This window comes from Phodopus roborovskii, unplaced genomic scaffold, assembly GCF_943737965.1.
Source record: "Phodopus roborovskii unplaced genomic scaffold, PHOROB, whole genome shotgun sequence".
Lineage (NCBI taxonomy): Eukaryota > Metazoa > Chordata > Mammalia > Rodentia > Cricetidae > Phodopus > Phodopus roborovskii.
This window is the reverse complement of record NW_026126469.1, coordinates 17,224,229-17,248,255: the sequence shown is the minus strand read 5'-3', so window position 1 is coordinate 17,248,255 and position 24,027 is coordinate 17,224,229. Positions and strand designations below refer to the sequence as shown.

The following is a 24,027-nucleotide window of genomic DNA, read 5'->3' as shown; positions in this document are numbered from 1 at the left end:
ACTCAATATGTAGCTATAGTTGGCCTTGAACTCCTCATGTTACCTCTACCTCCTGAGTACTAGGTAGATGAATGCCACAATGCCTGGCATACTTTTCACTTTTTTTTTTTTTTTTTTTTTTTTTTTTTTTTTTTGTCTGTTTGTTTGTTTTGAGACAGGGTTCCTCTGTTTAGCTTTGGACCTGTCCTGGAACTTGTTCTATAGATTAGGCTGGCCTCAGACTCAGAGATCTGCCTGCCTCTGCCTCCTGAGTGCTGGGATTAAAGGTGTCTGCCACCTCCTCTCGTCCTTTTATTTGTTTGTTTACTTTTCACTTTGTAAGCTGACTGGGAGGATTGGGAAAAATGAAATGGATCTTAGCTGGACTCTGAAAGCCCGTGTGGAGGTAGAAAGACCAGAAGCTTGAGGCTAGTCTGGGCTATGTGAAACTCTATTTTGTTGTTGTTATTTTAAAAAGAAGGCAGGCAAGGTGGCACTTGTCTTTAATTCTAGCACTCAGGAAGTAGATGGAGGCAGGTGGATTTCTGTGAGTTCAGGGCCATTCACCTAATAAAAAGTTCCAGGCCAGCCAAGTTTGTACAGTGAGAGCCTGTCTCAAACCAACCAACAAACCAACCAACCAAAACCAAGAATAACTCCTAAGTCAATGGAAATAAGATATATTTCTTTATTTAGACTTATATCCCAAGCTGGCCTGGAATTCCCTATATAGCTGAGGATGACCTTGATTTCCTGATTCTTCTGCCTCTACCTCAATGTTACCATGACATCTGCTTTGTGTTCTGCTGGGGATAGAATCCAGGACTTTGTGGATTTGAGGCAAACACTTGACCAAGTGAGCCATATCCCTGGACTTGAAAATAATTTTATATCAAGTACAGTATCTGAAGTACACAAATCTGAGATAGAATTCATATGCCAAGCTGGGCAGTGGTGGTGCATGCCTTTAATCCCAGTACTTGGGAGGCAGAGGCAGGCAGATCTCTGAGAGTTCAAGACCAGCCTGGTCTACAAGAGCTAGTTCCAGGACAGCCTGACTGGTGACTGAATTAGCTGTAACTTGAGTATATTTGCTTAATTATTCTGAAAGCGGAACAAGGACACCTGTGGTATCTACTTGTTGGGAGAATAAATGAGATATTTAGCAAACCACTAAATACACAGTAAAATGCTACTTGTCATGGTTTACATTCAAACTCTCCAAATGTTCATTTCAATTTTTTGATGTTCCAATCACTAGGTCTTTATTTTAAAGAAACCAGGAAAAAGATTTTTAAAAAGATGATTATAAGATTGCTAATTTTAGTAAAACTAAAAATTTAAATAAATTGATACCCCAGCTATTGGTAAACCTTATGGTTTTTAGTCACTATTTCTTATAGTAAATACACACACACACACACACTTTTGTTTGTTGTGTTTTTCCAAACAGGGTTTCTCTGTGCACTGGAACTCATTCTGTAGACTAGGCTGGCCTTGAACTCCCAACTGCTGAGATTAAGCGTTTGCCACTCCCAACACTGGGCAGTAAATATATTTAAACTGATAAAATGTTAACAAAGCCAGAAATTAAAGACATGCTATTAATTCTTAAAGGGTTTTAATTTTACTATTATTTTTAATGGAGCTGGAGAGAAGGCTGCGTGGTCAAGAACACTGGCTGCTCTTGCAAGAGGACCTAGGTTTGGTTCCCGACATTCACATGATGGCTTACAACCATCTGTAGCTCCAGTTCCCTGGGGATCTAGCATCCTCTTTTGCCTCTGGGCACCAGACATTGATGTAGTATACTTACATTATGCAGGCAAAACACTCAACACATAAAATAAATCTGTAAAAACAAAGATGCCCCAGAAACAGTGTTAAGGGTGGTTAGGAGCCACCAATGTGGGTGCTGTGCAAAAGCAGTGAGTGCCCCTAGCCGTTGAAACATTGAGTATGTCCCCAACTTCAACATTTTAGCTTCTTTCACAGAAGGCAACAGATCTAGTTGTGCAGTTGATAACTTTGAAAACCAAAGGCCAAAATCATACCTCATTTGTACCTCCTTCTTCAGCCACAGGCTGCAGCTGTGCACACTTGATTTTTGTCTCAAGGACTTCTCACTTCCTGTTTCCTGTGATGTTCTCTCGTCCATGTGCACGCGCATACAGATGGCTCTCTCACTTACTTTCTTTTTTCTCTTCTCCCTCAAACTAGGATCTTTGTGTATAACTTAGGTTGGTCTTGCACTCATCACTCTCTTGGCTCAGCCTCCCCAGTGCTGGGGTGACAGGAGCTATCGCTGCAGTGCCACTCCTGGTTCCTCTTACCCTTTTCTTCTTTTCCCTCCCAGTACATTTCACTACCTGGTGTGTAGAATGTACTCACTGTCCCTTCTCTCCACTGGGGTGAACTCTTCAAGGCAGGCTTTGTTTTATGTAGTAATACCAGAGCACTGAATGACATGAAGGTAGGTACTGGTAAGCACTTGAAATACACTCTAGGTAACTGGGTATGGTGGCCATGCGTCTATAATTCTAACATGCAGAAGGCTGAGGCAAGAGTGTCATAAATTCCTTGCCTGTCAGGATTCCTGGATCATGTCTCAAAAACAAACCAAAAGCAAGACCTATGTGCTTAGTAATGTTTTTTTTTGGTTCTTACCATTGTGGAATTCAAGAAATGCTAAACCAATATTGGTTTTTGGTGTACATTTGGTCTTTAAACATTGAATGAGTTCCCTCACCTTTGGTTTTTGTGCATGTACATGTATGTTGAGGCCGGAGGACAGTCTTGGATATTGTTCTTTTAGGGAGCCATTAACCTTGCCTTTTTGCTGGTTGGTTGGTTTGTTTTTGAGGCAGCCTCTCTGTATAGCTTCAGAACGCCGTATGTAGAGATCCATCTGCTTCTACCTTCCAGTGCTAGGATTAATAAGCATGCTCCTAACCCACCTTGTGTTTTCAGATGCCCTCTTACTGGCCTGGATCTTGCCAAGTAGGCAGAGCTGTTTGGCCAGCATGCTGTAGGGATGTAACTATTTCAGTCTCCCCAGTGATGGAACTTTTAAGTATGTCTTATATATACCCCAGCTTTTTACATGTGGCCTGGGGGTCAATCTTAGTACAAGTACTTTCCCCAGGTGAGGAATGCCAAGTACTTTTCTAGTAGCCATAGATGAGGAAAATAAAGCCTTGCTCTGTCTCATGGCACTTACAAATCAGCCAGTAAATAAAAGCTAATGAGAGAGTTGTTATTGTAGCTTGCCTGTGAAGACTGTGAAAAAGACAGAAGGGGAGTGTCGCTTTGGTTTTTGTTTGTTTTCTTCAGACAGGGTTTCTCTGTGTAGCCTTGGCTGTCCTAGAGTAGCTCTGTAGACCAGGCTGGTCTTACACTCTGCCTGTCTCTGCCTTCTGAGTGATGGGATTAAAGATGTTTCCCACCATGCCTAGCTTTGTTTTTACATTTTAAAATTCATTTTCTATGTGTGTGGATAGTTCATATCACAGGACATGTGCTTTTTTTTGGGGGGGGGGTCACATATAATGCTTGGCTTCCCAAACACTACCATCTTTAAGGTCATTAGGTAGGCATGATTGCTTAGAGATCATTGGCCATGCTCGTAGGAAATATTTGCAAAATAAACATTACTTTGTTAGATGAAAATAAATTATTGTATTCTCTGAATTCTCAAATTAGGGTAACTAAAAAGTATTCCAGCCATATAGATAGTAAATGCTAAGAAATTAACAAAATGATACAAAAATGTATTCTTGAAAATAAATTGACATTTAACTGATGTTCTGAGCAAAGCAAACCTAAATGAAGTAGCAGAGAAAGCTGCCGTGGTAGTACATGCCTTAATTCAAAACCCTCAGCACCCATACTGAGAGGCATGTGGGTCTTTCTGAGTGGGAGGATAGCCTTGTCTACTAGTGCCTCCTGACCTTCCCAGACACCTACACTCACATGCCAACACATATGTTTGTATATACAACACACTCAGACACACAGTAATAAAAATACATTGCTAGTGGGAGATGTCTCTCATTGAGTAAGAGTAAACCTTGTAGACAATAAGTAATCTCAGAAAACTTAATACACAGTAGAATTACATAGGTATATTATTCATAATTATTATACCCCTTAAAGAGAACATGTGGACCAGTGACATGGCTCATGGGAAAGGTGACTACCTCAAAGACTGACAACCTGAATTCAGTCCCTAGAACCCACATTGTAGAAGGAGAGAACTCACTCTTGAAATGGTCTATGACCACACATGACCTGTGACATGCATTGTCCATCCACACATAAATATAAATTTTAAAATGTTTAAAAAACAAAGTCAGACATGATAGAACACATCTTTAATCCCAGCACTGGGGAGGCAGAGGCAGGCAAAGTAAGAGGCCAGCATGGTCTATGTATTGAGTTCCAGGACAGCCAGAGCTATGCAGAGAAACCTTGTCTCAAAAATCAAAAAAAAAAAAAAAAAAAAAAAAAAAAAGAAGAAGAAGAAGAAGACGGTTAAACCTATGTTCCCCTTCATTTCCCATCCAGATTCACAGTATATATGAACCCAAGCTGGCCCTGAACTTGCCACCCATACCAGCTACTTCTATCTATCTTTCTTTCTATCTATCTATCTATCTATTTATGTATTTTGTACCCAAGAGACATTTGTAAGAGCTGATCATATACTTGGATACTAGACAGACAGTTGCAGATACTGTCTGTCTTCTCTTATTATGAATCAAACTGAAAATAAGGACTGAGAACATGGCTCAGCAAACAGAGATCCCTGCTACCAACCCTACCTGAATTTCATCCCTAAGACCCACATCATAGAAGGTCCTCTGACCTCTACATGACATTCCAGAAATAAATAAAATATCATGCAGAGGCATTTTTAAAATGAAAATGTAAAAACTATTAAAGAAAAACTAAAAAGGCAGTGCAGGGAGGTAGCACGTGGCTTCAGATTCAGTAAGAGATTGTCCAGACAATGAGATAGAGATGCAATCGAGGAAAGGTGTGATGTTGACCCTCTGCCCTCATGGTTGAGCCCTTCCTGTGTGTGGACAGACACGCTGTAAAAAGATAACTGAGATTCTCCTGGAGGAACCATAGGATCACACCTGTAATCCTAGCTAAAGGAAGCAGGAGGGTCATAAAGGACTTCATGGTTGTCTTCATTTACACAGTGAGTTCTTCCCAAACACACAAAGAGAAAAAAATTAATGGCCTCAAATCTCATTATCAGGTAGTCACCAAATTCAGTACCAGCAAGATAAGTTAATGAAGGATTTGAACAGGCAGAGAAAGAGGGATCAAAGTAATAACAAAATATGGAAGATAAAATTTTTTGAGACAGGGTTTCTCTGTGTAGCCCTGGCTGTCCTGGAACTCGATTTGTAGACCAAGCTGGCCTCGAATTCACAGAGATGGCCTGCCTCTGCTTCCCAAGCGCTGGGATTGAAGGTGTGCGCCACCACTGCCTGGCTAGAAGATAGGTTTTTAAGTTTTAAAATTGTGTTTCTGTGTGCGTTCTAGTGTGCTTGTTGGTGTGCATGGCTGCATGCCACAGCACACACAGGAAGGTCAAAGGACGACTCCCTGGACTAGGGCCTCTTCTACCTTTAGGATCAGGAACTAGTTGTCAGACACAGCAAGCACCTTGACCTGCTGCTCCATCTTGACGGCCCCAAACTTTCACTTTGAGATAGGAATTTGCAGTTACATAGGCAGGCCTTGCATGTATACTCTAAGCACATGCTACTGTTTGCCCAACTTCCTATTTGTGTTTTAGACAGGGTCTCTTTTCCTGGAACTCTCCTTATAGTAGAGGATAACCTAGAGCAACTCTTGCTGTCTACTTTCAAAATCTGGGAGTACATGATTTGGTGATGCCCAGCTAACTAACTAACCTTTTATAGATGTTTATGGAGTGCCTAGTACTTGTTATCCTTTGGATTTTTAATCACATCAGTTTGTTATGTGTGAGTGCATGGGTACTGACATGGCATGGCTCAGGTATGGAGGTCAGAGGACAGCTTGTGGGAATCAATTCTTTTTCTACAGTGTTGGTTCTAGGTTGAACTCGGATCATCTGCTTGGTGGCAGGTACCTTTACCTGCTGAACCATCCATTGGAAGTTTGAATGGAATAGATTATAAAACACATGTTTTAGGATATAAAGGGCATTTTAGGGATTTTTTTGTTTGTGTGTTCTTTGAGACAGTTTCTCTTTATAGTCCTGTCTGTCCTGGAATTTTCGCTGCTTTCAATCTCCCAAGTGCTGGGATTAAAGGTGTGCACCACCACTGCCCAGCTATGTTAGGGTTTTAAGGATTTATTTGAGCTAAAGGGTGCATAGTATTATCAAACATGTTTTCTCCATTTTAACAATGGAGATGAGACTGCAGGGTTCAAGTATGCTGGAGCACATGTCTAGTCTATGTGTATTCATGTTCTTCTCTCATTCTTTAGAACTGCATACGATAGGTACTGCTGTTTCCTACATGTTACACTTTATGAAATTGGCATAAAAGGGGGCAAATAAAACAGAGCAAAAGGAAAGAACCAGTATTTGAATTTAGGTAGCTTTGCTTGAGGTTGCATGATCTTTACTTTTTACTTTTACTTTTTGTTTTTCCAGACAGTGTTTCTCTGTAGCTTTGGAGACTGTCCTGGAACTCTGTAGGTCAGGCTGGCCTCAAACTCAGAGATCTGTCTGTCTTTGCCTTTCTAGTACTGGAATTAAAGGTGTGTGACAATACCACCCAACTAATTTACTTTTTTAAACTTTTTAGTACTATTAATACTAGCCCTCTTATATGCTAAGCTCCCTAGCACTGTTTTAAAACAACAGAATCCACATCAAGGTGTAAGAAGAGAACCAGCTCCCCATAGTTGTCCTCTGACACATACACATTATACCCCACACTCACACATACGTGACAAGCTAAGTCACCAGTTAACAAAACTAGTTCTTGTAGATTAAGTGAAAAGTAATATTTTTCTATTTGTTATACTTTTGAGTATTTTAACTTAGTAATTATAAACATGGGCTTTAAGATGAGACATAGGTTCAAATTCTGCTTTACCTATTCCCCACTGTATGATATTTAGCAGGTCAAAGGTTAGGTGACCGATATTGTTGGTTCTGTTGTGATAGCTCCCTTTCTTTCTCTCATTAGGTGGATTTGTTTAAAAAGAGCCTTTTGTTGATTCCTATCCACCTGGAAGTCCACTGGTCTCTCATTACTGTGACACTCTCCAATCGAATTATATCATTTTATGATTCCCAAGGCATTCATTTTAAATTTTGTGTAGAGGTAAGTTACTATTCTGCCTATTTTATTTTTAGTCTGTGATTGGCCATGACATGTCATAGCTGTAGCTCCTCCTAGCCGATGAGAGGACAACTGTCTGGGCAAAGCAACTGAGCTGTCAGATCTGTGGCCACCTTGGAGAGTTGTGCCCTAGTTGGATTTAGCATTTTATTTATTTACTTACTTTGTTTTTCCAGACAGGTTTTCAGCCTGCCTCTGCCTCCTGAGTGCTGGGATTAAAGGCGTGTGCCACCAGTGCCCTGTGTCTTTTCTGTTTTTGATTCTAGTTCCCAAATGGAAATTACAGTGGTGTGACATCACACCTTGCAGAGTTCAGCTAATATCAGTAAGAGCGCACAAAGATGCCAGGGAGGGTCACAAAAATCAGCCTTCCTGGGTTTTATATATAATGAAGAACCAGTTAGAAAAGTACACCTGATGCTGGGTGGTGGTGGCATATGACTTTTTCTTTTAATTAATTTTATGTATATGAGTGTTCTATCTGCATGTATATGTTTATTTCAGAAGAAGTTATCAGATCTCACCATAGATGGTTATGAACCACCATGTGATTACTGGGAATTAAGCTCAGGAATAGTACTCTGAGCTAACTCATCACCCAGTGGCGCCAGACTTTAATCCTAGCACTCAGAAGGCAGAGGCAGGAAGTTCTCTTTGAGGCCAGCCTAGTCTATAGAGCGAGTTCCAGGACAGCCAGGGCTACACAGAGAAACCTTGTCTCAGAAAACAACAAGCAGGTTCTACTTTACTAAAGTATTGGAGCCCATCATCTGGGTGTACTGTAATGAGGAGTGTGCAAAGCCTTTAGGGTGAAGAAGTTAATGCTTTAATTAATGGAGGAAGCCTGAGAAACTAGAGAAAGAAGCAAGCAGACTCAGTGTTGGAAAGAGATCAATTTTTTGCAAACTAACTTCTAGCAATTTTCATCTCATCACTTCTCCAAAGGTTTTGTTTTATTTTGTTTAGAGGTCCTGTTATGTAGCCCATGCTGGCATCAAACATATGATCACCTTGCTCTCAACCTCCTATATCCTGGGATTATAAGTATACAACACTGTGTTTGGTGTTGAGATGAGATTTAATATGACCCAGGTTGGCCTTCAGCTTGCTATGGATATCTTTGAACTCCTGGTTCTTTCCTCACCACCCAAGTGCTGAGATGTTACATGTGTGACACCACATCTGGTTTATATGGTGCTGGGAATTGAATCCAGAGCTTTTTGCATGCTAGGCAAGCACTTGTCTGAGCTCCATCCCCAGCCCACTTACAGAAGTTTGAAAGGCCTGCTAAACTGCTTCTAAAATTCACCCTGCAGAAATCATGTGCATGAGCCTGAACTGGAGCAGTGAGGGTTAGTGAGGGACATCTGTTAGGTGTCCAGGCATGTTACTGAAAGCTCTACAATTACAATACTAATTATATTGGCTTAGGCTTGGGCAAGTTCCATGCTTTCACCAATTAATGGAACACATGTATGTTGTGGTTTCTTCTTAACCAGAATATAAGAAAATATTTGCTGACTGAAGCCAGAGAAAAAAACAGACCTGAATTTCTTCAGGGTTGGCAGACTGCTGTTACAAAGGTAAGCGTGAAATAGAAAATTCCAGCATGAGCAGCAGGGACCCAAGTGCGAGTGCTTGCTGGGGGTGAAGAGATCCTCCCGGAGATTGCAGGCAATTCAGAATAATCATCTTAAGGCTAGTTTCCCCAGGATTTGCTGAGAGGAGATGGCATAAATCATGCCATCCTTGGTGTACTTAGTAATCATGTGGTGTTTGATGGAAAACAGAATTTTGGAAGGAGAGGTCGCAATTTACCATGTAGTTGTAATTTCCATGTGATACATATAGACTCAGACATATGCTAAAATGACTGTGTTTAGCCCATAGACAGTAAAGCAACTCTCCATGGAGCAGAGTGCTGAGGCATACATAATCCCTCAACCTGTGTGGCAGCCAGTTCTCTAGGGATAAGAAGCATCTTTATGTACAGACATAAAAACTGGATAATGGAACTATTGTTAGAGGCAGGTCCTGAACTCAGGTCTGTCTAGATTATTGGTCCACTTTTTTGTTTGTTTGTTCTTTTTAATATTTGTTATGTATACATTGTTCTGTCTGTATATAATGCTTGCACACTAGAAGTGGGCACCAGATGTCATTACAGATGGTTGTGAGCCACCATGTGGTTGCTGGGAATTGAACTCAGGACCTCTGGAAAAGCACCCAGTACTCTTAACCTTTGAGCCATCTCTCCAGCCTTTGGCCCAGTTTTATAGGCAAGGTCTTGACAAATGTTGAACCCAAGCCCAAAACATCAAGATTAGTTCGCTTTTGAACTGAGCCAAATACTGAACTTTAAAATTTAGCCATAGTTTTATGTTTCTAGCAACCTACATACTAGTTCACACCAGAAATGAACTTGTAGAATTTTCTTTTATTGTTTAAAATTTGTCTGACTTGACTTACTGATTTATCCATCTAGCTCATCTAGGTATGCTATGTTCCGCCAGAGTCTTTCATATTCCTGCTTTAGATACAGTAACCAGTTTTTTGTTTGTTTGTTTGTTTACTTATTTATTTATTTATTAAGGAACATAAGCCTTCAAAAAATACAACAGAATTGAATAATCTGAGGTGAAAGTTAAGGCTACAAAGAACTTTAGTAGTTTTTGTTTTGTTTTGTTTTCCTTTCATTGCTGTGACAAATGAAGGGAGAAAGGTCTTATTGTGGCTCACAGTCTGAGTATAATGTATCACAGCGGGAGATGCATGGCTGCAGAGGCATACTACAGATGGTTACATTGACTCTACAGCCAGGAAGCACAAAGGGATGGATGCATGCTGGAGTTCCAGCATGTGCTTTCTGATCCACAAGGCCACTTGCTTCCACTGTCATTGAACCAATAGCACTAGTTAGCTGGGTCTTTGAGATGGTTTTTCCCGTTGTCTTTCTCATTTTCCACATTTAAATTGTGGTTGTCACTTAAATCTTTCCTTGTAGCACAGGTCCCCTTATTCAGGAATTTGGCTAGTGGAGATACAGACCGGCTGTCTGACACAGAGAGGAGTTCCCATCTCGTGTTCATTTACCCACAGAAATTTTCTTCTATTTTAGTAACCATCTTATTTTTCTCTTCAGTGTATTCCACAACAGAAAAATGACAGTGACTGTGGGGTCTTTGTGCTCCAGGTAAGTACTGTTTTTACAGTGTGTGAGTTGGTGGTTTTGAGAGAAGAAATGGTAGTCCTATGTGTAGTTTTAAGGCTGGCAACACTTTCCGCTTTGTTGTTGCTGTTTTTGCAGATACAGTCATTAGGAAGAACCGCCTCCCAGGGCCAAGAATGAGTAATGAGTCTTAGTAAGCCGTATCAGAGAAGTACATGTATTTATGGGAAAATAATGTGATATATGAATTCAGAGATTTACAAAAAGACCTTGTACACCTCATGAATGTTTGGGGTTTATAAGGAAAGTCAAGTTGCACTTACTTTTCCCTGTGAGGCCCAACAAACTGCACTTGGCAGACTGGAAGAATGCCCAGCTGTGCACTGCCTGGAAAGCTGACTCATTTGGAAGTCGGTGATTTTCACTGGGCTTTGGGCTATGTGATGCACGCCTTTAGTCTCAGCACTCAGCATCAGATCTCTGTGAGTTCGAGGCCAGCCTGGTCTATAAAGCAAGTTCCAGGACAGCCAGGGCTGTTACACAGAGCAAACCTGTCTCAAAAACAACAAAGTGGTAGATTTCACAAGACCCACAAAGGTTACTCTGCGGTTTTAGACTGTCAGATGTGTCAACAAGGCAGGTGTCTGTGGGACAGAGTAAACTTTTTTTCTTTTTTTTTTTTTTTTTTCCTTTTCTTTTCCTTTTTAATAGTACTGCAAGTGCCTCGCCCTAGAGCAGCCTTTCCAGTTTTCTCAAGAAGACATGCCTCGAGTACGAAAGAGGATCTATAAGGAGCTTTGTGAGTGCCGGCTCCTGGACTGAGACTCGGCAGGGACTCCAAAAGGCTGGCCATGTTGGAGCAGATGGTTTGTTACTTGAATCTCCAAACATTTACTGAATTTTTACAGATATTTCAGATTGGTGGTATTGGGCCACTATTGTTACCTCAAATTTATTTTTGCCCTTCTTCATTTCTCCTGCTATCATGTACTTTTTTAATGTTCAGTTTAGTTTCATTTTAACTTTATGAATTCCATACATCCCTCCCATATTTAATATTTATTATCCAAACGCATGCATGTAGACAGAGCATGCAGTAAAGAGTATTAAAAAAAAGCCTAGTAGATTTGGTGCAGCTTTTGAAACATAGTTAGATGTGAACTGAATACAGGTTTAAAATTTAACCCCAGAACCTAAAAATGCAAGATGTTTTTGATAGAGCGTAGCTCAGAATAGATGTTCCCTATGGCATAAAGGGTAGCTAGGAGTGGTTGTGAAAGCCAGTCATGTTTTACTTACACCAGCAGCACCTTTTACTGTTGTCCCTCAGATGAGTCCCTGAGCATGAGACACTTTCCTTTCAGGTTGAGAGGGGGCTGTTCTGCGTAGGGACACAGCGCTTGCAAGCACTGTGCTGATGTTAAGGCGAGAGAGAGAAAAAAAGTAGCATCCTTGGGGGCCAGGTATCTTAAAGAAAGATTTCTTTCATTTCATTTTGTTTTGTTGAGGCAAGGTTTCACTATGTAGCCCAAGCTGTCCTGGAGCTCACAGTAGCTAGGCTGTCCTCTAACTCAGGCTAATCCTGTCTCTGTCTCCCTAGGGCTGGTAAATAGGTATATACCAATGCACCCTACAGTAAGATTTCCATTTTGGTCTTAAGAATTATAATATGTGGATTAAATATCATAAAGGCTTTTCTTGGATTCCCCCCACCCCCGGGTTTGACTTGTGGGAAGAAAAACAGCACCTATCAAACTCCTGGTTAAATGAGAATTTGGCTTTTCATAGAAGTAATTTTCTAGTTATCACCTCTCTGTTGCCTCCCATGTGCTCCAGGGTATTTAAGATTTACCAAAAATGTTTCTACTTTAAGGTATCTGAAATGCAAACATTCAGCGTAGAAGACAAGTATGAGGTCTTTTGCAGATTGGGTGGGAGAAGAGGGAAGGCAACCCTGAGGTCTCTAGGAGAGCACATGTGGAGTGTTTTTCTCCAGTTCTCTCTAGTGGCTCAGCATCTTTTGACTTATGCAAGAACAGTCTGAATTGTGTACTCAAGAACTGTCCTGTTTAACTCCATCCTCAGGGGGACGGGCTGTAAAGTATACGTGTTCTATGGATCAGGAGGAAAGTGGTAGATCTTGCAGCTTTTAATCTGGCCTTTTGTGACACGTTTTAAAGAAAATAAGATGCTTTTATTAAGCCTAACCAGTTATTTTTTTTTTCTGAAGTGGAGGAAAGAATAAATTTGTGTAGAAAGCTACCAAGTAAAGGGCAGAAGATAACTGCTAAGTTAGGCATGAGCTTTTTGAAAAACAACAAAGGTAAAATGTCAGAACAGGGCTTATTGCTGCAGGGAAGGGTTGAATCAAACGTAGTTTACATGAAGATTCTCTAAACCAGACTCAAGAGTCCTTAGCGTAAAGCCAGGTCAGTATTTCTTGTGCTTCAAGACATAAAGTAGACATACTTTGTTGTCATAGGTAAGGTTGTCACCACTGGAGAAGTTAGGAAGGGGACGATGTCTCTTTTGTTTCTATAGTACTGGAGATTGAACCCAGGGCCCGTTTGTGTGTTAGGCAAGTGCTGCCACTGAGCTACAACCCTCTTTGTACTTTTGTATTTGGAGACAGGGTCTCATGAAGTTCTCTATATTGGTCTTGAATTTACTCTGGCTGAGTCTGGTCTTATTTATAGTTCCCACACCTGAGAAGCTGGAATTACAGGCCAGCACTGCCAGGCCAGACTGCTTGAAGATCTCTTAGGGAAGGGGTTTGGGGAGCAGGGACTCAAGTGTCAGGCTAGCTTCAAACTCATTGTGTAGCTGAAGATGACCTCCAATTCCCAGTTCTCTCCCAGGTACTAGGACTTCAGGTATGTGTCACAATGCAGCTAAAGATGTGGTCTTTAGACTTTGACATAATTACACCAACATGAGCTTCTTCAAAATGTATATGCAAGAGATGAGCATGGGTTTTTGTTGCTGTTCCTGTACTGAAATAGCCAGCAATGAGATGATTGACTCAGGTGTGTCCAACTTTAAAGTCTCAAGTGAGGAAGTATCAGTCTCCCCTTCCCAGTAACAGATCCATCATGGAGAAGTTACAGTTGTGTTCCTTTGAGAATTTTGTCAACCCAAAATTCAACTCAAACTTTCAGTCCTTTTGCCTCAGCCTCCCTGATGTTTGAATTACATGGATGTACTAGCATTTTCAATGCCTGGGAGAATCTGAACATCCAGAGCCCAAGTCCGCACTTCTCCATTCTGAAAAATGGTCATGTCAGCACAGAGGCATTCAGGAATGAATGAACCAGAGACTCAGCCGTCCAGACCCAGTTACTCTTTCCTTCTAGTATGATAGGGCACCTTCGGGTGGGCTGTTCAGCTTGCTTTAGCCTTAAATGCTGGATGTTTTTGAGTATGGTCTAAGTCCATGTCTGTCATTAGTGAGACTTAGTTTCAGAATATGTGGTTGCTTTCTCTTCTTGTGATTACATGTAAACTTCTGTTTAGCTTTCAACTCTTAGATTGCAGAATTTTTTGTCTTGATGTTTGGGGTAATGCTTTATTGTCACTGGCTTGGCACTGAACTGTTGATGCTCACAAAGTAGGCAGACTTTTATGTCACTGGGATGAATGTAAACCCTGCGAAAACTAAAAGTTACTCATATATGATGAGCCTTCAATAAGCTGCCCAGTCCTCATGGCAAACTTATCTGGCTGTAGTTGCTTCTTTCCAGGGCTTTCCTTTTGTTAAATTTCTAGTAATGAATATATATTTAATTCATCTTTTAGTTTTCTTAGTTATCATGAGAATTAACTTTCAGTTGGCTGCTCAAGGAAGAGAAAAGCAGTTGCTGCCAATAATTTCACAGTGCATTCTTGGCTTTGCACTGTATCCTGTTTACCATTGAATATAAATAACATGGTCATCTTGAATTTATGGTTGGAATACACTAGTAATAGACCTAACCGGGGACATAGCCAGTACTTGCCTAATGTGAGTTGTCCCTTTCCTCTGCAGTTGTGTTCAGTGCTTCATCCCTGCAGTCTGAGCGGGTCAGGGTCAGAAACAGTGAGTTAATACTGTACATTAAATACACTCATTATCTGCTCTGATACACTCATTATCTGCTCTGCTTCATTATGTTAAGAGACCCAATTGATCAGCAGTTATACAGCACATACTTCTGCAGTGTGCTAGGCTCTGCCTTCTGGCTGGTAGATATCTAAGATCTGGGGAATAGCATCCAGGGAGTGCTATTGTATTTGGGGTTACAAAATACAGACCTAGACAAGTTGTACACTTGAAAGACTATGATCATGTAAAATTACAGTCAGTACTCAACCCTTCTAGCAAATATTTTTTTGAAAAATAAACTAAATGCCTTTATAAACATGTGTTCTCTTGTGTTGAATAACAGGAATCATTTGGTGGATAATATTTCTTAGTGCCATTCCTGTGGTAACAAGGCTCACTGAAGGACAGTGACCACTATAAGCCTAGCTCTATCTGTTGAGCTGTACACAGCAATAGAAACCCTAAGACAAGAGGTGTAATGAACATTCTCAAGCCCAAGAAACGTTCCCCCTGCCCCCATCTTCTAGAGTATAAGTCTTTCTGCCTTCCTCCTTCAGTGGTTGCTTGCATCTTTTGTTTTCACTGGGACGGGTTACCCAGGCTTCCTTTTCATGTACTGCCATAGTACATTTGTATGAAATGGACATACAAATTCTGTACATTCATTTATTCTGACTCTCCCAAGGTACAGGGGCACCAGAACATGTCCTTTATAGGCAAGGAAATACACAGAATAAATTGGTCTACATTTATTGAAACTTATTACAGAAGATAAAATTCTTCCTGTTTTGGATCATAAGATTATAGAAATCTGAGTTATGCTTTACTACAAAAGAATATAACAAACAGTTCAAACTGCAGTATAAAAGTTTTAATGTGTTTGCAAATGGGCTCCCTAAGTTGTTTCATTACAGTTGTTACAGCTCTAAGAAAACCACACTTATTGCAGCCTCAATAATGTTCTGTCCCACTCTTGAAAAACTTGTGAGAATTAGAAGGTAGCAGATGAAAAGACCCCCCCCCACCATTTTCTTTATATCATGAAAAATCATGTAATGTTAGAACAAAAATGCAAAATTCTCTAGACTTCCTCTGTAGAGCCCTTCACCTTACTATTAGCTACAACAAACATTTCCTGGAGGAGGCTTTGTGTTGTTAGAGACTCCCAGTTTTCAAACTCTTACTGTTGCTCCCTCATGTAGGTATCTACCCACTGTACCCTGTATCTTCCCCTACCTTCTATTTTGAGGCAAACTCAAAAGGTGCCCAGGGTAGCCTTGAACTTTTGACTCTCTTGCTTCAGCTTCCCAAGTAGCTAGGATGGTACTGGCTGAAGCCCTTTTCAAAAGCCCATTCTATTCGTTTTGAAAATGGGAAGAAATGATCTAATGGCCACAATATATATGTCAAGGCAGTGTCTGAACTTAGATTCCATTCCCTACTGACAATGTCTTCCCCTACTTCTTTGGACAGCAGAGGCTCTTTGTATAAAACAGTCCTTGGGGTTTTGGTTTTGGTTTTGTTTTAAGCTGTCACTGAAACATTTATATTTTTTGAGGGATGTGTTTAGTGAACACTCTTCAAGTACTGATGTATAAGCACAGAGGCAAGGAGCATTCCAGGACCAGAGCAGGCTGACTTCTGTACCAATTATATTGAAACATAAAAAGCCAAGCTACTATAAAGACTATAGCAAAACCTCAGTAGTACACATGCAAACTTACAATATTAAAAAAAAAAAAAATCATTTCTGGCCCCATGAAGATTACTAGCCTGCTTGTAATGTCAATTCTGACATTTCCCAGTCTCCTTAAAAGATGTGTGGCATTCAGCAGACAGTTTAATTGACACAGATTCTGTTGCCCAGGAATACAGTTTTTGACCTAGTAACAAAATCAACCTAATGAAACTAGAATTAAAGTCATTCTTTTGGATTCTGTCTTTTAATATTTCAGAGGAAAACCAGAAGTGGCTTCCAGTGCAACAGAGATACTATACTGATCAGACCTTGGTTAATGTTCTCCAACATCATCAACAGAGTGAGCTGTGTACTTGGGGCTTTCACCACTCACTGTTTTTGTGTCTGTTTGCCATAGCCGCCTCTCCCAGCATCATAGTCCTCCCGATACTCATCTCGAACCTTAATTGGAAAAAAACAAAAACACAGCATCTGGAATGTTGATGCAACAAACAATCATGCCAGACACAGCTAAACCTTTTTGGGTGTCCATGAACAAGCAGGGCATAAAAAAGTGAAATTCATTTGAGTGTATTTTCCTTTTGTTCCTAGCACTGTTGCAAAGAGAAAGCCCCTATTATGAGTTCAGTAACACAGAAATGTACAGTATATTTTAAACTCTAAAATCTAAAATTTCCTATCATTGGCTCTGGTGTGCACCCATCTGTGATTTCAACATTCAGGAGGCAGAGACAGGAAGATCTCAAGTTTGATGCCAGTTGGCTACATGGCAAGATCTTGTCTCAGGAAACCACCCCTCCAAACCCATCAACACTAACAAGCACAAGTTCATAAAGGATGACCACACACGGACAGAACACCTGTTCATAACCGGAATCCCAGGCAGACTAGCTCTGATGCCCTTGGAGCATACCTGACCCCCAGACCGTCCACGTCCATACTGCCTGCCCTCCTTAAAGCCTGCATCCCAGTCTGTACGTATGATCCGGTCATCCAGACGAGTTCCGTTTATATACCGCATGGCATTCTCTGCATCTGCTCTCGAATAGTATCTTAAGTGTAAGTATTAAGGAACACCAGCATTTCTTCAAGCAAGAGACAGGGAGGAACACACCTACACAATGCAAGTTGCTAAAAAAAAATTAAAAGTGGAAAAGCTAGTTCAACTTGACTAATTACAAAGACAGTCATTTTGTAAAAGCCAGTTCAAAGCTGGTCCAATAGCACTTGGATATGTAAAGGATAGGTAAAATGACATTTGTCCAGGCCTGTGTCAGTCATGACTTATAATCTCTGCTAATAATTATTTGGTCCATATTTTGATTTGTAAATAGAAAAATATGGTCAATGTAATACTGAACCACAAACTTCTTACATGAGAACAATGATAAAGTTGAACATAATGATTCACGTCCATGGCACTCAAAAACCTGAAGCAGGGGGATTGCTGGGTTTGAGGGCAGCCTAGACTACATACCAAGATTCTGTCTCAAAACAAAAAAAAGTGTCAAAAAAGGGGGGGAAAGGGCTGGAGAGATGGCTCAATGGTTTAGAGCATTTTCTCTTTCAGAGGACCTGGGCTTGAACCACCACCAGAACCTATGTGGTTCACAATCTTAACTCTAGTTCTCAGATCTTATGATTTCAGAGGGTACCATGTGGTGCATAGACATATGTTCAAGCAAAGCACTCACATATAAAATGAATATAAAAATTTAAAGAAGCACCACCACCACTAAAAAAGGAAACTCCTATTCATAAACATGCATAAATACAAACATGCTTATACACATAAATAAATGCTAATTATTGACTTGACCAATTATAACTGGCAGCTGGACTTGCTGGTCTAGATTAGCCTTTACTTGTCTTAAGATAGGGAAACTTCTAGTGAAATTTCAGCACCTGACCCCTAAACAATGCCTAGCAAGCAGTAAGCATTTAATGGTTTGTTTCATGAATGCTTGACAAAGAACAAAACCAATGAGCAATAGTAGGCTTATTTTTGTACCCTTACCATAAATGTTAATCTATGGCTTGCAAGGCAAATGTAAACACTGGTTCTTATGTGCCATTTTATATTTCCCCCTGTTGTCCCTAGGGCACAAAACTTTGGAAATCTGGTTGGTCCTTTATGTTTAGGGGAAGAATGAAGTGTGTGTGTATGGCTCCAAAATCAACACCAAAATTGTGGTGGCATGGGCCTTTATGGTTGGCTGCCTGCTGACTTTAGCTCAGGAATGGAGAGGTAATCTAAACAATATCACAAGATTTTTTTTGGAGATAGGGCTGTCTCAGGCTGCCCTGGAACTCATATAGGCCGACTTAGCTCAAACTCACAGAGATCCCCTGACTCTGCCTTGAGTGCTAGGATTAAAGGTGTATGTCATCACACCTGGCTAGAACTCTTTTTTTTTTTGAGACAGGTTTCCTCTGTGTAGGCCTCACTGTCTGGGAACTCACTAGGTAGACCTGGCTGGCCGTAAACCTAGAGATCCATCTGCCTCTGCCTCCCAGGTGCTGGGACTAAACACTTTTTCTTTTCTTTTTTTAAAGATTTATTTATTTTTATTTATTATGTATCCAATTCTCTGCCTACATGTATGCACAGATCTCATTACAGATGGTTGTGAGCCACTATGTAGTTTCTGGGAATTGAACTCAGGACCTTTGGAAGAATAGTCAGTGCTTTTAATGTCTAAGCCAACTTAAAGATGCATCTGTGAACAAAATTTCTGAACTGAATGTAGTATTAGTTTCGCAGTTTACAGAGTAAGTATGACTCAGAAAGAACTTCAAGAAAAAGGATAGGTATTGTAGTTAGTTAGTGGGGTGTGGTGACACACTTTCAACCCTAACACCAGGAGGCAGGTGGCTAGAGTCCAGAATAGCCTGGCCATATTGAAAGAAAAGCAAAAGGCAGGCACTGGAGCTCTTGCTCCTTCCTGGTTCAGTGGTTCCATTAGATGCCCAAGAAGGATACTCCACAAAACAGAACCCACATGCCGTTTTCTTCATTTTATCCAGACCCATGATGATCTTCTTTATATCACCACTCTTGCTGAAGAGTTCATAAATCTGTTCTTCAGTTGTATAAAAGGAAAGATTTCCAACATATAACGTACAGCTTTTCTTCAGTAATTTTTCTTGTTCTTCATTGTCACCCTAGAGTTTCAAATAGAGACAAAGTTAAACATTACAACCTAACGAGATTTGCTTAGGGCTATAGAGTGCTCTCAGCCAGGAGCAGCACTAGCTGTGCAAGCCTGACAACTGAAGTTCGATTCCTAGAACCCGAGTGAATTGCTGGATGTGGTGGCATCCACTTGTAATTCCAGCATTTCTACAGGAGATGGAGAATCTCCGTGAAGCTTGAAGCCAGCCTTGCCTGGAGGACACAGGACATTACGCATACATAAAATGAACAGACTTGAAAACTAAAATTATGGAGCCTTGGTTAAAGTCATATTCCCAAGTATAATAAAGATGCCCATTCTGATCTGGAAATTAAAGGCTCTCATCATCTGATCCCTAGCACATACTCTTCCTTGCCATAAGAGGTGGCTGTGGGGGTGGATGCAGAGATGGCTTATAGGTTAAGAGTACTGACTATTCCAGGACACTGGCTCCATCCCCATTGCTCATATGGCAGCTTATAACTATAACTCCAGTCCTAGAGGACTCAATGCCCTATTCCAGTTTCTGTGGTTGGATAACAGGCATGCACATGGTACACAAATGTGCATGCAGGTAAACGCTCATACACATAAAATAAAAAAAAATACATATCATTGTTTGGGGGCATTAAAAACTGAACCCAAGATATGACATACTAGGTAAGAACTCTACCAGTCTGGAAGTATTCCCACTCTAAAATACTTAAGATTCAGCCTGCTTTTAGTGGAGAAACAAAGCATGGAACTCCTCCTACACCACACTGCCATAAGCGTGGCATGCCCTTTTTTTGCATGGTCCAAGCCCTCAGCACTGGATCCTTTAATGGCCAAGTTTAAATTCTACACCTTGACAGAACATATCAGAAAAGCCTTTTACCCTTTATAATAAAAGTAAGCCTTGTCAGTACTCCCCTAGCAAAACTGCTAGGTGATTTGCATACTAATGTTTTTTGTGTATGTAAGAGGTTAGTCACTACTAGGAGGACTCTATTATTTTCTTTGTTTTTCGAAACCTGATCTCACCATGTAGCTTTGGCTGCTGTCAAGCTCAGAGACTTGCCTGCTTCAAGGATCCCGAGTGCTGGGATTAGAGGTGTGCACCACCAAGTCCAGTAGCACTCTCTTTCTTCCTTCCTTCCTCCCTCCCTCCCTTCCTTTTTGAGACAGGGTTGCTCAGTATTGCTTTGGAAGCTGTCCTGGAACTCACTCTGTAGACCAGGCTGGCCTTGAACTCACAGAGATCCATCTGCCTCTGCCTCTCAAGTGCTGGGATTAAAGGCATGAGCTACCATGACTAGTAAGACTCACTTTTTTTTTTTTTTTTTAAAGACAGGATGAAGCCAGAGAGATAGAGATAGAGAGAGAGAGAGAGAGAGAGAGAGAGAGAGAGAGAGAGAGAGAGAGCTAGAGATGGGAGTTTAAGCGGTTACCAACCAACATACAACAATCTCTAGGGATAGGATGGTTCACCGTGTCTTAGACATGGTATTTGATTATTTGGGTGATGGGAAAACTCAAGGCCTACATTAGCATGCTAAACAACATCCCCAGCCCAGGTTTGTTTCATTTCTCTGGGACCTTACATTGTAGCCTAGTCTTGAACTTTCAACACCCTGCTTCAGCCTCCTAAAGGTTGTAATACACAGGAACCACCACACTCAGTTAGGTATTTACAAAAAAAAAAAAGGCAGGGAAGTAATCCCTGGGCTTCCTAGCATTCCCACTGGAGAGGACACAAATGCACAGATGTGATTAAACAGGTATACCAACTGACCAGACATTTTTAGCTCACCAGACAATAACCATACGATGGAATCCAGCTGGAGTAGCTGATAAGACTCATGTTCAGGGCATTCACTCAAGAACTCTTCGGTTTTCATCTAGTATTCCTTATGTTGATCCAGTTCCCTTTATTCTGAGAATATGAGTGCATTAATCACCTCTTGATTCTTTGTAGCACAGAGCTAAGGCTTAGCAAGTATTTACTATGTATACAGAAGAGGGCACCAGATCTAATTACATATGGTTGTGGGCTGCCATGTGGTTGCTAGGAATTAAACTTGGGACCTCTGGAAGCCAGTGCTCTTAACCACTGAGCCGTCTCTCCAGCTCTGAAGTTTTCTTTACTTTTTAAGTTATTACATGTGTGCCCACGCGTGTAAGCACGTACAGTGTGACAGCCCTTGGAGACCAGAGGCATCAAATTCCCTGAAACTGGTTATGAGATACTCAGTGTGCTAGGGACTGAACTAGAGTCCTCTGGTAGAGTACTACTACTTCAGCCATCTCTCCAGACCCTTTTGTTGTTGTTTTTGAGACAGGGTTTCATGTAGCTTAGGCTGTATTGAATCTACTATATAACCAAGGATACCATTGAATTTCGGATCCTCCTGCTCTACTTTCCAAGTACTGGGCTTATAAGCACTCACCAGCACTTCAAGTTTATGTACAGCTCAAGATCTACCCAAGGGCTTCATGTATGTATGCATGCTAGGCAAGCATTCTATCTATTGAGCTATGTCTACTTAGCCCAATTAGTTTGTTTTCTTTTTTGAGATAGGACCACATAGCCCAACCTGGCCTCAGACTCCTGATATATTCATGCTACCACCTCCCCCAAATGCCTCAGTGACAGACAGGGGTCATCACACCCATCTCCAAGTTATGCTTTTTTGGTTTGGGTTTATTATTATTTTATGGGTATGGGTGTTTTGCCTGCTTGTATGTCTGTGTACCATGTGGCTAGTGACTTCAGAGCCCAGAACAGGGCATCAGATCCCCTGGGATCAGTTACAGATGGTTGTGAGCCATCATGTGGATACTGGGAACTGAATCCAGGTCCTCCAAAAGAACAGCTTGTGCTAACCTCTAAGACACCTCTCTAGCCTTCCAAGTTACAGTTTTAAAAATGACAAGCAGCTATAGTAATTCTGCCTGCCTCTGGGGAGGCTCAAAGAACTGCAGGTCAGAAAGAACTATATACGGTAGGTCCTAATGTATTCCCATTTTACAACTAAGGTGAAACACAGGAGTTACTTATAGCCACAATTTAAATTTAGTCTTGGTTTGAGCATGGTGGTATACTATTTTAATCACCAGCACTTGGAAGGCAGAAGCAGCTCTGTTGAATTCAAAATCAGTCTGGTTTACATGATGAGTTCCAAGTCTCAAAAGACAAAGTAAAATTCTGGGCTTATTCCCACTGCCACATTGCCTAAAGATCACTGCAGGACTGAATAGGTGAAGTCTATGGAGCAACAGTCACTTGTGTTCAAACAGTTGTTGGTGGTGGTGCACACCTTTAATACCATCCCCTGGGAGGCCAAGACAGGCAGATCTCTGAGTTCGAGGCAGCCTGGGGTACAGAGAAACCCTCAAACAAACAAACAAACAAACAAACAAACAGAAAAGCCCAAACCAAACAAACCCAAGCCATTAGAGAAAATAATCGCTTCAACATTTACTTTTACATGTCCAGGCTGATCTCAAACCTGTGATCTTTCTCCTCTAGTCTCCAGAACAACTAGGAACACAGATGTCCACCACTGCACCTGGCTAGCAGGTTCACTTTGTACTACTTTTCTCAAAGTAGAATCCAAACAGTCTGCAGCTTCAGTGTAACTTAATTTCACACTCAATATAGAACCGACACACTGTATTCAGAAGACACTAGAAAAGGCACAGGCTTTTGCTAAAAGAAGTTAATGATTCCTCTCCTGGTTTTAACCTTGCAGGGTGCTTTAAATTCAAAATAGTTACTCATGTGGAACTGTTCAAAGTAATGACAAGTGAAACTCATTCCAGACACACAGTATACGTTTTCAAGTTAAGCTGATTGAGTTTTTGTTTTGCTTGTTTTTCGAGACAGGGTTTCTCTGTGTATCCAGTGCCTGTACTGGATTTTGCCATGTGATTCATGTGGCTTGTCCATGCCGATGCCTGTTAGACAGCAAAAACTAGACTCAACTTTGAGTCTCCTACTTCTGCCAACTTTGTAGGATTGTCTTACAAAACAAAGGATTGTAGTACTAAACGGCAGTGTCTGGCTGATTATAAAAATAAAAATGGCTATAGTGTCTTGGTATGCCGCCGCAGGGATACCTCCTTCATTACACTTTCCCAAGCAAGACAAGGCCATCAAACAGCCACCACTACCCGAACCTCCCTGCACTGGTACTGGTACACGCACAGCAGTAAGAAAATGTAAAAGCAAGTCTCAGGTTCCCTAGGAGATAAAGTGGCTTCAGTGATATCCAAACACCGCTGGGACCCCATTCGCATTTTAGGACCCCAACAAAACAGAAGACACAATAAGTGGAAGACACAGCAAGACAGCTGCAAACCGTTTCTCAGTATTCGAGCCCACGGCCTGCCCCTCTCGTGGCCCGGCCCGTCTCACCCGGAAGTGCTGGTCCCGGTACTCGCTGAGCTCCACGTAGGAGTCGCTGCGTAGCGCCTTCAGGAGGCCACTGGACATGGTGCAGAGACACGAACCACGACACAGCCACGACGGGAAGGCCTTGGCGGCGGCGGAGGCAGCGGAAACGGAAACGTGTGCGAAC

The 24,027-nt window shown here is 41.2% G+C and overlaps 2 protein-coding genes across 2 annotated transcripts in view; one reads left to right on the top strand and one right to left on the bottom strand.

Annotated features, from left to right (window-relative positions):
- Senp5 (SUMO specific peptidase 5) overlaps positions 1 to 12,211 on the top strand; it is a 30,329-nt gene extending 18,118 nt beyond the window's left edge. Inside the window, exons 8-11 of the mRNA XM_051191614.1 lie at positions 7,185 to 7,322; positions 8,840 to 8,923; positions 10,483 to 10,533; positions 11,221 to 12,211. Of these exons, the coding sequence (XP_051047571.1) occupies positions 7,185 to 7,322; positions 8,840 to 8,923; positions 10,483 to 10,533; positions 11,221 to 11,331 (384 nt within the window). The 3' untranslated portion in view covers positions 11,332 to 12,211. The remainder of the gene's footprint in view (positions 1 to 7,184; positions 7,323 to 8,839; positions 8,924 to 10,482; positions 10,534 to 11,220) is intronic.
- Positions 12,212 to 15,324: 3,113 nt separating this feature from the next.
- Ncbp2 (nuclear cap binding protein subunit 2) lies at positions 15,325 to 24,009 on the bottom strand. Its single transcript, XM_051191319.1, has 4 exons — positions 23,865 to 24,009; positions 19,273 to 19,454; positions 17,203 to 17,341; positions 15,325 to 16,730 (listed from the first exon to the last, which is right to left on the bottom strand). The coding sequence occupies exons 1-4, from the start codon at positions 23,940 to 23,942 to the stop codon at positions 16,659 to 16,661; spliced, it is 471 nt and encodes a 156-aa protein (XP_051047276.1). The 5' UTR covers positions 23,943 to 24,009; the 3' UTR covers positions 15,325 to 16,658.
- Positions 24,010 to 24,027: the final 18 nt, after the last annotated feature.

What these genes read in the sequence shown, in the direction of transcription:
- Ncbp2 (XM_051191319.1), bottom strand. Translation starts at nt 23,942, where the DNA reads ATGTCCAGTGGCCTCCTGAAGGCGCTACGCAGCGACTCCTACGTGGAG. An exon ending in TGTGGGTTCTGTTTTGTGGA is followed by an intron (nt 17,342 to 19,272) that starts GTATCCTTCTTG and finishes CTTACACTTAAG; the next exon opens with ATACTATTCGAGAGCAGATG. An exon ending in GTGGACGGTCTGGGGGTCAG is followed by an intron (nt 16,731 to 17,202) that starts GTATGCTCCAAG and finishes TTTCCAATTAAG; the next exon opens with GTTCGAGATGAGTATCGGGA.